Source organism: Anas acuta, chromosome 12 (assembly GCF_963932015.1).
Source record: "Anas acuta chromosome 12, bAnaAcu1.1, whole genome shotgun sequence".
Classification (NCBI taxonomy): Eukaryota; Metazoa; Chordata; class Aves; order Anseriformes; family Anatidae; genus Anas; species Anas acuta.
Genome location: NC_088990.1, coordinates 9060750 through 9076516, shown reverse-complemented (window position 1 = coordinate 9076516; position 15767 = coordinate 9060750). Strand labels below are relative to the sequence as shown.

Sequence of the window (15767 nt, the reverse complement as noted above, 5' to 3'; positions counted from 1 at the left end):
CTGGGAGGGGTGGTGGTGGTGCTGGGTAGTCTCCACTCTAGACCTAGTGGCATTTCATCAGCCTTCTTTTCTTAGGATACTAAGCAACTAAGAGGTAAGCTAAGACATTTGAGGTGCAATGGTCTGAACAAACTGAGTTGGATGAAGAAGGCGATATTCCAGCAAATACCAGTTCACTCAGAGAGATACACTGAAGAGACAAGAGGCAAAAATAAAATAAGAAATTTGCATTGAATATTTATTTTGATAAACATTGTGTACTCCAAACAACTACATGTTATTTCAGTTGTAAGCCACAATCTTTTGGAACCATTGTCCCAACAGCTCTTGTCACCATAAAACAGACAGTCAATGCATTACCACATTCTGCGGACATAGAGAGCTTTCAAGTGCAAAGCAGATTATCAGAAAAGCCATATTGCCGACCTCCTTAACAACCTAGGCAATGCTAAACTCCAGTAAAATGCTTCATATGTCTGCAATTTAGTTGTCTTAGTGCCATTGTAATAAATAAATAGAAAATATATCTTTTTATTGGAAAGTCTATAAGAAAATGTACAAAACACTGTACATCTAACTCCGAAAAAGGACCAGCTATTTCGGCAACAGGTAAAATAAGCATTTGAACAGATGAAAGAAAAAAAGAAAAAAAAAGAAAGAAAAGAAAAAGAGAGAGAGAGAAAAGAAACAAAAAACAAAACAACAACAAAAAAAATCAAACATCCAAACAAGCAAACATCCAAACAAACAAAATCCAATCAAAAAAAAAAATCATTCTGACAATGGCAACTGCGTTGGCAAACTTGAGAACATTTGCAGTAATAAAACCTTATAAAGAGGATAACTGCAGCTTGTGCAGGGATTGTTAAAAGGATGTACAAAGTATAAGCAGTCAGTTAATTCACTAGTCAAAATGTGCACATGTAATTTCTACAACAGTCAAAGATTGAAAAGCAATCGTATGGCACAAAACTATTGCTGACTGGTGATGGCATCAGGCTAAGCTCTGCCTTCAGAGTAACACACTGACTTCATCCCATACACGTCAATGGGAGCCCTTTGCATTTGACGGAGTGCCTGCCCCATTACACTCTGCTGTGATGCTCTTTTATCCCTCAGGCTTACAGACTGCAGTGATCCTGTACTAAGTATTCACAGCATGAGACCAAGCCCTAGCTCCACAACAGGCCCCATGTGACAAGCTTTACATGATACAATAAGCTACTTAAAAGTTTTCTTCTCTTAATAAGACAAGATTTTTTTAGGCAAAAAAAAAAAATATCCTAGAGCCAAGTCTTATGATTTCACCCTGAGAATTCCAAAAAACTGTAAAATCAGAAGCTACAGCTTTCACACAAATGCAGCATGCTCATAGTAGCTGAAGAAACCAGTCTAGAGGACAACCCCATGTGGCACGATCCTCCCAGGTGTTTCCACATGAATGGGAACCTCCAGTGACCCAGGGGAACAGTGCGCCACAGGGTGGGTATAGAAAACCAGATCCCAAACCAGGTACATTCTGAATCTCGCTTTCCTGCCCATGTCAAATGCTCATGAAATGCTCATGGTTTGGTCCATCTCGTGGAAGTGTGTATGCTCCACCAGTACAGGTGCAATTATACAATCAGAACTGCCTTAGCATGGTGAAGATGTTTAGATAAACCAGCCTAAAACACTCAAGGGATTTTCTTTTTCAGTGTATTTGCTCAACTTCAGGGATCTGGCTCTGTTCTGGCTACCAGAGAATGTCAGAGAAGCGATAATTGGATCGTCATGTGAGACTGACTTTTTTAAGGAATAGTTTGTGATTTGAGGGTGAAATCCCCAAACCATCATAAGACACTGAGGGGAAAAAAAAAAAAAAAAAAAAAAAAACACAAAACAAAACAAACAAACAAAAAAAAACACTTTACTTGCCTTTTTAAAGTGTTGCCCGTTTATTCTGGAAACAGCAGAAATGCCTAAAAATGACTGTGCTGCTCCTTCATTAACAGGCTCTTGTTTAGAAGCAAGGGAGGGACAGCTTGGATTATTTTTTTTTCTACATATACATGACATTCAGCTAGTTCAAAACATCTATACAATAAGACTGAAAAAAACATTTCCAGTTTCAAAACCCAGGAGAGGCATGAGGGGAATGTAACCTACAGTACTATCTGAATTTTGTTCGTGGTTGCTTTCAGAGCAGTTGATCTAAAAAGTAGGGTCAGGGCTTACAGAGTTCAGCATCAGCCCAGCTGTGGAATGACTCACTAAATCATTGCTCCTTCGTTCTAGTTATAAGACAGATTTTGGATACTGTGGGGGGGGAAAAAAAAAAAAAAAAAAAAAAGGAAAGGGAAAAAAAAAGTGTTTTAGTTATTGAAGCTCTAATTAAACCAGAACAAATGGAAGTAACTATCAGCAACAAGAATAATTTCTGTAGCAGTGTGGGCTGGGAAAGACAAATTAGGGAACAAACCCAGATATTACTGGCAAAATTGACAATTATATGTGCTTTTCAAAGCTCTTCATCCTCTCTCTAATTCCTCCTCATAACAGCCACAGACTCTGCATATGCTTTCATGGCACTTCTGAGCAACAGGCAGAGATACCACTGAAGACTGGAAGTGCTTACAACAGTTTACAAGACAATCTTTAATTTCCCAGCTTCAAGAGTTGTCCCCCAGGAGTGCTGACTCACACTCATATGCCTTCATTCCCCAGCTAGTGCTTTGAAGAAGGGGGGGAAGGAGCCACAAGACATTCAACTAGTGTATGGGGATTCCCACTCTAATTCTTCAGCTTCATGGTAAGACCTCAAAGACTTCTACCTCTGCCACCTTCCACCTAGATTTAATGCAGCTCTTCCAGGAGGTCAAGACACGCCTGTCCTTAAGCCCAAGGATGAGGTGGGGAAGCAACACCCAGCAGACCAGCCCACCTTGTTCCCTCCAACACCCCTGGAGAGATAAGGGCTGCTCACCCAGCTGTGGCTGAGCAACCCAAGTCCCAGTATCCCCAGCTGAAAATAGGAAACCATGAGCAGATGCTCCCTTTGACTGGCTACCATAAACCTTCCAGATTGGCCCTGAACATTATTAGATGGAGGAACTGGATGGGAGAGGCTGAGGAAGTGTATGTGCTGAGTGACAGGTCTTTCCTCTGATCCTATGGCTACATGTTGAAGGAAGACCTCCTATTTGAGTAACCACTGTTGAAAGTCCTGAATTCATATAGGAGAATCACAGTTTTCTGAGCAAGCAGAAAGATGTGGTTGCACCAATCTCTGTTGGTGTTGCTTTATTTGCTCCTCTCTCCTCTCTTCCCCATCTATGTGCCATGGGTTAGTGTTTACAATACAGATCCCAAAGAGCTTGATCAGTTGTCACAGGAACTTTAGGGTAAATTTTTGCTGTCCAGTTATCCTAGCATCTAGGTAACCATTCAAATACACTCTTGCTGTCTTTGATTTTCAACCAGCCTTCAAATTGGCTAGGTACATCATGAAAAGAAAACACAAGTGTTTGAACAATTTAGAGTCTGGTACAAACAATAATCTTCAGTGTCCTTTAGCTCTAGAGCTGACCCTTTGAGAGACAGCAAATAACTTTTTTAAGTCTGTCGTGGGCGTGCTGATAAAACCAGCACCTTGTAAATCCGGTCAAACCTTGCTTAGTGACACGAGCGCCAACAGGGCATCAGTGAGCAAGTCAACTGGTGAGGAGCTGATGATCGCGGGATATGTGCTGATGGCAGAGGAATGCGTTTCCGTCACATGTGGCCACTCTAGCTACTTACAGTAAGATTTCTTTTTGAACAACAACAACAAGAAAATGCTACACTGCTGGAGCACGCTGGTGATGTGCCTGTCGTGAGCAGTCAGTAGTCCATCCGACTGGGGGCAGTGCTGGCAGCCAGAAGGCGAGGCGTCGTGTCCTCATAATTTCATTTTCTTCACCACAGGAATTGGCAGTGCTTGGTAGATTTTAGCTGAGTCCTCATTAGTGACCAGCTTCACCCAGACAGGACGGAAGCTGCCTTTGAATCCAACAAAAGCCATTTTTTCTGCAAAACAGAGCAAATACATTAGGAGTGCATCAGGGCTGGAAAAAAAACAGGGAAGCCAGTGTGTGTGGCTACACCCACATGGCTGGACGGATGCAGGTGGTCAAGAGCACAAATGTGCATGCAAACTTTGCCAATAATGCATTATCAAGATATTAAAGAATACTTTCCTGATGAAGTTTAATTAAAATTGCATTTACGTGTTGAATGCTTGCATTAGTTAACAATAGCCCCTTTGTGACACATAGCAGAGGAGAAAAGGAGCAGGAAACCCCCTGTCAGAGCAGGCAGCTTGAGCTGTCTACTGAAGCTATCATCATTTGCATGGTGGTTATACTCAGGGAAAAAAAGATCACAGTTGTTGCTGATCAGAGCATTGTGCACAAAGAACAATATTCTAGTGCAGTATGTGATACTTTGAAATCAAGACGCTTGATTTCAAGTTGGAACTTCGTTTCAAGAGAAAACCAGATAAAAATATTTGCAGACAAGTCAAAAAAAATGTTTTGGGGCATATAGTGGGGGAAAAAGTCCAATATTTCTATTGTTAAAATACCTCTTTATTTAAAACAAATCTGGAAGCCCTGGAATTCCTTTAACAGCAACTGCCAGGTCACTTTTCCATCTACAGTTTTAAACTAAATGCTGTTATCCAAACCTGCAGGGGATACAACCCTCCTGAATAAGTAACTGACCACTCCCAGGATGTCTGAGCGCATGCTGATAGAAATAAGCAAGGTAAAGTTTAGAAGCAGACAAAAAAAGTGCCTTTATGGGAACCATGGGAGGGGAATAGATCAAAGCGTTGTTAGATCTGCATTTTTAAAAAGCAGTTACCTTTTAACCTAAAGCCCTCTCCTGCTCCAAGTTTCTCCAGTACTTTAGTCCATGGTCCTCTTGAAATGAATCTTCCTTTAGACGTCACCAGCACTATAGAGCTGAAGGAAACAAAGCCATTTAGGAACAGATGAAGAGTTAGAAAACAGTCCTCGCTTGTCTGGCTTGAGCCTGAGTGACTCAAAGACATCCATGAACTGCAGTGGTTTCTGCCTTAATGGCTTTTGTCAAAGCTAACATCTTAGTCATATGTTCACTTTTGTAATCATGCAAAACCCATTAGGAAACAGATGGAATTTGCCTTTTTTTTTAATTTATTATTATTATTATTTTTTAACACACTGGCTTCTGGGGTGGCTCAAATGTTTCCAACCAGCACTTCCATCCTGCTTTGCTCAGAAAGGAACATGCTCTCCCTGGGATGTTCATTGCAAGTCTCAAATAATCTCTCGTCTTAGAACATTTTTGTTGTTATTGTCCTGCTTGCATAGAGTTTTTCAACTCAAAATTTCTTGGGGTCAAATGCAAAGTGATGAACAAAAGACTTATTAAGTACTTTAAACTAGTGCAAATCTGCAAGCACTTGGTTAAAACTCAGTAACCAACTGGGCTTAATTCTAAAAGTGTAGAATTAATATTTGAATTAAACATGAAGGGATAATCACCCAGTGAAAATTTTCCAGAGAGGAGCACAAGCCACTCAAAGAAGTTAACTCATTGCTTCCTTACAAGATGCACAAACACCTCCAAGGATTATCTCAGAGCATATCAAGGAAGAGCAGTACACATCAGTGAGCTCGGTGGAAGTTTGCTATTAAGTTCAGTGGGGCTGGGGTGCCATTCTTGCTCAGCTCTTAATTAAAGCTGCATGGCAGAATAATTGAGCAAACACTTGGTCAGATTAAATAATTGAATTCCACCTTGCAGGGTTTCCATGAATGAAGCTTTCCTGACTCAACTGGCTCTCAGCTGAGAGTCTTGCTGGGTCTGCTTTCCTGCATCACAGTGGACACAAGTCGCTAAAATTAATTAGGCAGCAGCTCCTGCAGAGCTCAAGCCCTGAGCTACTCTGTGCCGTAGATACCTCCTAAAACCTCAGCTGGAACTGAAACTCTTCAGGGGAAAACAGCAAAGGAAAAAGAGAAGCAGAGGAATTAAGAATCATCAGGTCTTTTCCTAAAATAAAACCAAGGTGTTAAAATCCACCAGTGCTTACAAGAATGGATTGAGCCTTCAGGCTGTTTTTTGACTGCTTTGTGCTTGCTGAATCACTTTTTTTTTTTTTTTTTTCTATTTAGTAAAATATTTAGTTTCTATTAATCCTTTTCTGCTATGGAAGTTTAAAATAAATTTAACATATTTTGTTTTCTTAAAAAAAAAAAAAAGTAATTTGGCAGAGAGCTCCTTAAATGACCCAAGAGGCATGTCATTGCTAGAAACAACTCTTCTCACATCCCCAGCTCTATAAATCTATTTAAAAGTTGTTCTAGGAGTATCTTCATGAGAGTCTGCATAGGTATTTTGGGTGGTGGAGTCTCCTCCCCTCTGTGAGCACCACTCCTCTGTACAGCTTGTGCTCTGTGCAGAGGGAAGAGCTGACAAGAAGCTGCTGGCTGTACAGTCCCTCCTTCTGTATGGTGTCTGCATCCAACTGAACAATACCCTCACTCAATAAGTGGATGAATGATGTTTTGTGTTTATGAGTGAAGTCTAATCAGAATGGAAAGGCTGGGAAAGCTTTTGGTGAAAGGAGAAGAATTTGAGGGTTCAGCCCTTGCAAGCACACACAGCTGAGCGAGACTCAAGAGCTGCTGACTGGGTTGGACCCAGTTCTAGTCCTAACCCTAACACTAATCCCAATCCAGTTCCAACAGTAATCAAGAGGCTCAGATAGACTCAAATGCATCTAAAGCCCAGTTACAATTCAATCTTGTAAAGTAAGAAAGAAGCCAGACAGCAGGGTTCTGCAGGGATAGAGACTGGACTTTTTGCAAAGGAGGATGATGGTCTTTGTGAAATGTCCTATTTTATTTTATTTTTAATGAAAGAAGAGTGAGCAACTACCATACTTCTCTACAGTAACTGTGTGTTTTGTTTTTTTTTTTTCAACTTTTAGGACTATTTAAGACAGTAGAAACACTTCTGTATCCTCATACATGTTGTGCCACTGAAACTTCCCCCCCCAAGGCTCTAGAATAAATCCTAGAAAAATATCCTGTCTATCTGCCCACAGTTATTTCAAATGGCTCATCAGCAAAGCAATCATATTTGTATTAAATGTTAGGTACCAAATTTCAAATCAAAACAGGTTTAATAACAGGGAAATATGTTTATTTCCCTGTTATTCCCTTCACTGTTCCCACAGACAAACCCAGTGTTCTACAGGATGCAAGAGCATTCGTTGGGTACTTACCACCCACTTGCAAGTCTCTGCATTTCTGTCTGCCATGTTTTAAAAATAAAAGCACACAGACCTTAAGTATTGGCAGGGAACATATGCAAAGAGGAATGCATTTTATTAGTGGGATTTTCTGCTATTTGAGAGTGTGCAGGCAATACAAAAATGTAAACTGTGCACATCTGTACCGATAAGTGCTGAGTTTATTCTTGAATTTAAGCCTGCAGTTAATCTGTAAACCACCACATAAATGTGGATCTGCAGTTTATTAATCAAATGTAGCTCTGCAGCTTATCGGAGGCTTGATCTGTTCCTAAATCACAGTCTGCATCTTTCTGCAGCCTGGATGTCCTGCACATATTTGGACTCTGTTGGAGTCAGCAGGTACAGAAACACATTGCTAGCCCAGTCAGTCTGGCCCGTGTTAGGTGACTAAAGCCAAAAAAAGCTGTGTTGTACGGCATTCTTGTATAGTACGCCTTAGTAACAGCAGATTACTCACTGATCTTTGATGTTGTTGACATAGTTTTCAATCTGTGCTGGGATTCCTTGTAGAATTGAATTCTTGAACGTTACTCGGTCAACCACTTTCCCGTGATGTCCATCAATCACAATCAGTTGAATACCCTCATCGGTGAGGAAAAACCTTACACCATCAACCTATGTGGAGGGTAAGGATATTCTTGGTTTGTTGAAGAAACAAAAATACAAAACAATCATCTCTAAGAAGCACTGATAGTGTTGAATCAGGGGACTGCTCATTGTATCAGAGGGCAGAATTACAGATCACTGAGGTCAAGCTGTCCTGCCTTTTTTTTTCTTCTTTTTTTTTTTTTTTCAAAATACAAAGCAAAAGTGACCCAAATCTAACTATTCATGGCCACATCATAAGCAAGTTTTCCATAAAAATGAAACAAGTATCTTAGATATCTTTGTCTCTTAAAGTTCACTGGGATGACGTGCTCACCTCAATGTATGCAAAGTCATCCTTTAGGTGGAAGTACTGCTTCTTATAAGTTTCTATCTTCACTTCCAGTAGGTGGTCCTTTGTTTTCTGTTTATTAAAAAAGTAAATAAACAAAGTTTCTGATGAGGATGTACAATACCGGAATGCTTAAAACATTTTAAACCTCAAAATTCAATCAGCAAGAATGCTACATAATAAGCTGTGACTTGCCAAATTGCATTGCTAATGAGACTGGGCACAATGGTAACCTCTCTGCTCACCCTGCCAACATCTAAATTGTTTCACCAAATAGCAGAGCTTAAGTGATTCTCACTTTGCAGAGCTGATACGTGATTCTGTGAGGCTTTGCTATGCATTCCTGCTTCAAGGGTGATGAGTGGAAAACAAAACAAAATAAAACAGAAAAATATCCCTGTCCTTCCCTCAGAACCAGACTGGACAGGATATAGGAGACAAAAGTGTTGTACAAATTCCTTTATATGAATGAGACACAGCTGAGCAGTTCCCTCTATTCTTACAGCTTGGAGGGGCTGGAGGCCAGGCAAGCATACTTGCCTCTCTCCAACATCACATCACTTTTTACCCTGTGCTCTTAAGCACAGCTTCAGCTGAAGTTGTGAACAGCTCTGTCCTTTGAGGACCTCTGCTCTCTGCACTTGCAAGAATATGTTTCATATAATTTTGTGTGCCTGGTCCATTTCAGAAAATTAGGCTTGGGATATCCTGAATCCAGTACAAAGTCTTTCCATAACTATGGGAACAATAGCTACAGATTCACAATGACAATAATTCTGTGGTAAGAGCAGCTACTTTACCAGCTGTGTACTTGATAGCTTCTTAGGCATTGGCACTTCTACTATGGGCGTCTCAATGTACTTGGGATAGGCCATGGCTTCACAGTCACTGACACCAGCGTGCTTTGGAATCACAGCTTTGATCCTTATTCGTTCACAGCCTTTGACAGAGCAGAAAGCAAATCTCTCCTTCTCATTTTGAGCTTTAAGTTTCAGAAACAGCAGCCTGTGGATAGAAGAGAAGAGTGAAGAGCATACTTCAGCATTCTGTACAAAAAATGACAAAGTCCCATTTTCAGTGAGCTCTTTCCTAATGCTTTGTAATGACGCATGTTGCAAACCCTCAGTCTGCAAATTATAATGCTGAACATATTGCATGCAATTAAATGGATGCATCTCAGAAATGGTTTGGGGAGGTCAGGGAAATTAAGAGAGATTAGCTGACACCTGAAATACCTTAGAGCTCTATTTTATAATGTTCATTTACACAGAGAGCTACATGGTTTTTATTTTATGTTTCTTTCTTACCCATTTTTAAAAATTTGTTAAAAGAAAATAACAGACTTCACTGTCTTGGTTCCTGGGCATCCCTGTCTTAGTATTTATAAATGGTTGATGTTCAAAACAAAAAGGGTTGGGTGTGTCTCCAGTTCAGTGCTATGGTCTGCACTTTACTTCTTTTTTTCTTTTTTTTTTTTCCTAATTTGTATTCACTTGGCAAAACATTTCCCAGAGTAGTTGGCAGTGCAGCACAGCCTATGAATGACTGGCAGCTGTGGGAGTCCCAAGAAAATTAAATGCTGGTCACATTCCCAGAAAGAATTCCTGTTTTTGTTGTGATCCCTGCTAATGGCATTAGCCAAAAGGCTCACGATTTCAGCAGCTTTCTCAGCACTGTGTCCAAATAAGTAAGGGTCATTTCCTTACCCAGTGTCCTCATCCCAGTAGTAGTATCCCTTGCTAGGATATCTGTACTCCAGTTTCTCCATCTGAGAGGTTCTATAGAAGGTCCCAGTTTTGTATGTTTTCTTCAAGAGACGATTGTGAATGTCTGACAGAATGGAAAATGTCGTCCCTCTAGGATAACAAAACCCTACTTGGATCCAGTCGTTCCTAAAATAGCAAAGACCGAAATTATAACAAGTCGACACATGACTATTATTTTCCTGGGCATGTTAAAAGCCAGTTTAAATAATTCACTCTGAAATGTAACTTATTTTTTTCATGGCCAGTTAAAATTTTAATGACTTGGGATGAATCAGTGCCATGTAAATTAGACACAACATCCATGGGTTAGTTGAGCAGTGGGGGTCAGATCCTCTCCTGACTCCTACACCTCCAACTTCCATGCACCGGGAATGAATTAGCTCTAGGCTTCTAAAAATGAATGGTGTTATCTTCCAGGGCTTCCCTGGGGAGGAAACAGGAATTTAAGATGTCAGATGGAAAGATGGTGAAGTCAATGGACTTCCTGGAACAAGCATGTTCATTCTGGAAGAGTTCATGAGGCGATGAGCTCACCCATTAAAAATATGCAGTTACATTATTGAGCAGGAATGTTGGAATTCAGTTGGATCACTCACTTGTTGAAGTTGATGAGCCATATGGCCAGCTCTTCAGGGGCCGTCTTGTCCCAGTGGATGGTGTAGCCTTTCCTCAGAGTTATAACTGGCTGATACTGCTGGTAATGAGTGCTTTTGCTCAAAGCCCCTTCCAAGTAGAGTGGGTGATTGTGGTAGTCATTTTTTATTATTTTCATTTTGAGGTTGGCTGGCTTGTAGGCTTGGATGTAGATCTAGATGAGAGAAAGAATGGTCTACAGTAAAACATTAAAGGCTCAGCTGCTTAATAGCTGTAAACTTGTGCGAGGCCTGTTACTTCAGCAGTGACCTGTATGACATACACGTATACCTGTATATTCAGTTTCTTCAGCTTCTTTTTCACTTTTTCAACAAAATAGACAGTTTTCAGGAAGAAAAGAAAAAAAGAAAGACAATTTCCTTATCCGAGGTCAAGAGTGTGTGCCAGTTAAGGCCGCAGGTAGGCCTATCGTATTCCACAGTGTTAATGGCAACCTTGGCTGTGGGGTGTCATCCACCTCAGACATCTGACTTCTGTTAAACAAGGACCCTTCTGTCTGGATTTCAGAAGCAGGAAAAACAGCTCAGTGGTTATGAATAGATTTTAGTGGCCCTACACTGAAAAAAAAAACAACACTTGCAGCACCTAAGACAAAAAAAAAGGTGCTGCTCATGAGAGGAAAGTAAGGGCTCTCTCCCAGCAGTAGGGTGAGGAGCTCGTGTGGTAGGAAGAATGGTTTGTGGTTACACAACAGGATGAAAGATCAGGAGAGTTGAAGCCCAATTTTGACTCCTCAGCACACTTCCCATAGCACTGTGGGTAACATTTCCCACCATTAAACAAGGGAAAATAACCTTCCCCTACCCGGAAACCAGTACATTTGGGAATATTAAGCTGTTAATGCTGGTGGAGTTTTCACAGGACTTCAGGTAAAATTTGTTTCAGTTAACAGTGAAGGCCAAAGCATCTGAACAAAAGCACAATATCCTCAGCTTCAAAACCACCTGCTCACACATGCAGTTAATCCTGAACACCCTGAAGAAAGTCAGTTTCTAAAGGTCAAGATGTACAGTGCCAAGAGAATTAAAATAAGTATAAAGTGGTTACAAAACTGCAAAGTTAGCAGCTTTACCTGTGCGTAGTGTCCACTGCAGATAGAACCTCTCCAGTCGGGCACATCGATGCAGTCAGGGTGTTTGATTAGCCAGTTATCTTCTTTTATCAGGTATGAGCCTGGATATTCAGACACAGAGCCGTCTACATCATGAAAAACTGATGTTTTATCACCATCCATATCCAGATCATTGAACCAGGGTCCAGGTTCTCCAAAGAAGACCCTTGAGGTAATCTAAACAATACAGTGAAACACATTTATGTCACCAAAAAGGAATTAATCAGTTAAAGTGCAAAGCTAAGGACAGCTGTGGTCACCGACACGGCTCAAAGGACCCATTTTCTGACTTTATTTGGTTTTAGAAAACAGCTTGGACAAGAAATATTGTTGAGTTTGGGGGTCAAGTTGTGCATGAAGAAATCAGTGTATGCATCATTCTTTAGACAGCCGCAGATATTTGGCTGCTCAGCTTGAGACTTTTTAAGCCTGATATTTAGTGGCCCTGAAGCTCCATGCCTCCGGATGAAGTTTGGAGTTCCAGGTGTTTTGGGATAACAGTTCTGTGCTAATAAAAGTATGAGCTTCTGAAATAGGGCATCCAAAGCTGGAAACAATAAAATCATTTTCAGCTCATTTGGTCCTGTTAGCTGGCAGGAACATCAGTGTCATTTGCAACAGGAACATTGGGATTTTCCCCCTTTACCTGCACAATGCCTCTTCATTAAGTCTGAAGTCAGTATAGAGATGGGTCGTGCTCTTTAAAGGTGTGTCTGATTTGTCAGACAGAGCAGACATAGATTTTTCTGCTGACCCTGGGGGAAAGGCTAAAATAACCCAAACTGCAGCCACAGCAGTGAAGATTTGTTTTAAAATTCTGGAGGAAGGTTCAGGAGACGGGGCAATTTCACTATAGCCACTTCACTTGTTGTCCACTAATATATTTTAAGGTTCCAAAGCCACATAAAGTCATAATGATGCTGGGAACAATCAGTGACCTCCCCTGGGAAATGGCCGCTCGGGCAACTTCTGACATATTTTTATCCAGCATAAATAAATGTCATGTCACCAGCCTGCTTAGTGCAATGCGAGAGAGTGACCTACCAACACTTTTAGGGAAATTTTGCCTTTCCCACCCCATTTGGCACAAAGATCACTACTCAGCACTTTTCCTGACACGCGAGCAAGTTTGCTAACTTTTTGAAACTTAAGCAACCCAAATAATTTCAGTCCCAACCACTTTATTTATTTGTTGGTCATGTTTGGCAGTTGGATTTAACAGCTGCTAGAGGTGAACATCAGCAACCAGTTAGCACATATTTGTGCAAGCAAATACAAAAATAACTAAATCACAGACCCCAGACCAGGTTCAGACCAGCACCTAGAAGTTAATGTTGTAATTCAACATTTGGCAGCCACTCTTTGGCTGGATTCTGCTTTCATTTATGTCTGCAGAACCGGAGTCCATGGATTTACCCTTGTGTGCAGAGCTGCACAATTATCCAGCATCTGCTCAGTTTCACTGGCTGTTTCCCAAAATTAGTATTTGTTGCTTCTAGGCAGGTTAGACCTTCTGCAACAGACTTCCCTCTGTTGTTGCTTTAATATTATACCCGTGTTGAAAATAAGGGGGCAAAGTCTTCCTAATTCACCAGTTTCTGAGACATACAGAAAGGAAAGTGATTTTCACTTGGATGTCACTATTTTTTATTTTTGATACTGATGCCTACTTCTGTTTTGCTGAAAACTGGATTTGCTTGTTATTTCACCCACCCAATTTCCTCTCTCTCAGGTGCCATTGTCTTTATGAAATTCGTGGCAAAGACAACAGGCACCTCCTGCAGATCTAGTGTTTTTTTTTATTATTATTATTTTTTTTCCCCCAAAGGCTGTTCCACCCTTTTTGCCCACAACCCTGTTTCCAAGCCAACTGGCAAAGGCCTTGCTGGGAAGGATAACTCACAGGGACGTCTTCAAAATGGATGTCGGTTACGTTGTTGTTGGGGCAGCTCTGCCAGGCGTTATTGAGCCTGAAGGCCAAGGCACTCGTGTGCCGACCGTCAAGGGCAGCAAATTTCCGGAAAGTGCAGTTCTGGACGTTGATCGGGCCATCGTAGAACTGGATCCCTCGAATGGGAAAGTTCCTAAAACACATTTGGAGGAGACAGAGAGACATAATCATGACATGAGCATGAAGTTGAGAATACATTCTAGACATGGACAGTCCCACAGCACTTGATTCTCAGCTGCTATCATTTTCCACAGCCCTTAGGATGACTCCTGAGTTAATGTTTTGGAAGAGAAGGGATTTCCCTGCTTTTTAGGTCTGTGAAGTCTTCTTAACCTTGCAAGTTCATCTCAAGTTCTCTCATGTCTGAGACAGATCATCTTTATTTAGTCTGTACTCCTCCAGGGAAGGATCTTAGAGCCGTGCCAAGGCATTGAACTAAAACTGAATAAATCCGTGTGTGCTATCACAAATGAGTTCTGCAGCAGCGAAACCTGAAACTCCTCAGATCTACACAGACTCCTTGGGCTGAGTAACAGCAGGGATAGAAGTCCTATCACATCTTTCAGAGAAACAGTGCAACTTAACTGCAATAAAAATGGATTTGAAATCAAGGAAAGATCTCACCGATAAGGTTGAAAACAGTTGAGAGGGCACAAACCAATGAAACTTTAAAAGCCTTTTCTGATACCAGATGCATGGTAAAGATGACACTGCTTTCATGATGATTAACTGATTGTGGTGTTTAAACTCCTTAAGAGGCTAAGATGATATTTCATATTTCACATTTCACTTATAATAAATCAGAATTTGATCCCTTTCTCATATGAATGGTTTCCCTGTTTCTGTGGCAAGGTCACACTTCTGTCACTGTGAGTTTTGGCACACAATACACATGATAATATATGCCCACGTATTTATATGCGAATTATATTAGAAGGAGGGTCCTAGCAGAGTGGCTTTTCATTATTATTATGGTTAATAATAAACCTGCTGCATCACTACCAACAGGCAAAGCTGAGAAACATAGAATGACAGAAAAATACCAGTTGAGCTGTTTTTCTCTACAGAGCTACTGTTAGGAGAGCTATATTTTCAGGAATAACAGCAAAACATTACTTCACTTGCAAACAAATCTGTAGGACTAAGGTCCAGGAAGAGGCCACACATGAAGCTCACTAGATGTTTTGAAGTTATTTACCGAAGGCATCAAATTCCCGTAGCACAGCAGCAATACTAACAGCAGCTCTGAGGCCATCTATGACCATATCTAGGCCAGCTCAAGCCCACGGAAGGCCTTCTGTGAGATTTCCTGGCAGCTGACTGGGATGGAGACGGCCACTTTGTGCAACCACTGCTGACTATGTGTACAAAAGCACCCAGCTAGCACACACTCCTTTGGCTGTCTCCTCAACTCTGTTTGCAAAGGGGAGGTGAAAGGAGAGAGGAGCTTGATGCTGTTTTGGCAGCCTGCAAGTACATACCTGCCAGCAGCAGCTGCACAGTGAGGGCTTTGGGACAGGGAGACATGAAACCAAATCCTTTGTGTGCAAGCTATTAAACCAAACAGTGCTGAGGAAACCACACCGGCTTGGAGTTTGTACCAGGAAAGGGAACAGCAAGTGCTTTGATGTGGTGAGCTGGACTTACGGGCCGATGGGCAGGGTCCTGCCTCTGTGATCCAGGCCTCCAGGTCCCCAGATCTCGTTGTCCATAGTCTCCGTGCCCAGGTTTCCACTCTCGCCGACAAATAGGCTGTTCTTGATTTCTTGCTTTGAGCCATCATCATGAGGGAAGGTCCCACCACTAGAGGGAAAGGGCTGGAGGTGAAGGGGCTGTTCACAGCCTGTGCCCCACGCTGCGGCACAACCTGTGTGACACTTACCTCGCCAAGGTCAGCCCAATGCCATTGTCTGCAAACCTGCCGGGAGAAGAGAGGTGCTTCAGAAGAGATTTTTGTTTGGTTTTGTTCGTTTGTTTTATCATGTCAAACTGAAATCACTAAACCAGTGAGGCGGAGGGCA

General features: G+C 41.4%; 1 protein-coding gene across 3 annotated transcripts in view; it reads right to left on the bottom strand.

The window, feature by feature from the left end:
- Nucleotides 1-212: 212 nt before the first annotated feature.
- The window catches only part of CEMIP (cell migration inducing hyaluronidase 1), a 112219-nt gene continuing 96664 nt past the window's right edge, over nt 213-15767 (bottom strand). For all 3 annotated transcript variants that reach the window (XM_068695287.1, XM_068695286.1, XM_068695288.1), the window contains 11 exons: nt 15629-15664; nt 15394-15549; nt 13699-13879; nt 11757-11972; nt 10627-10838; nt 9971-10156; nt 9065-9269; nt 8250-8336; nt 7785-7942; nt 4885-4985; nt 213-4047 (listed from right to left, as the gene is read on the bottom strand). In XM_068695287.1, coding sequence (XP_068551388.1) covers nt 3920-4047; nt 4885-4985; nt 7785-7942; nt 8250-8336; nt 9065-9269; nt 9971-10156; nt 10627-10838; nt 11757-11972; nt 13699-13879; nt 15394-15549; nt 15629-15664 — 1666 coding nt within the window. In that variant the 3' untranslated portion in view covers nt 213-3919. The remainder of the gene's footprint in view (nt 4048-4884; nt 4986-7784; nt 7943-8249; nt 8337-9064; nt 9270-9970; nt 10157-10626; nt 10839-11756; nt 11973-13698; nt 13880-15393; nt 15550-15628; nt 15665-15767) is intronic.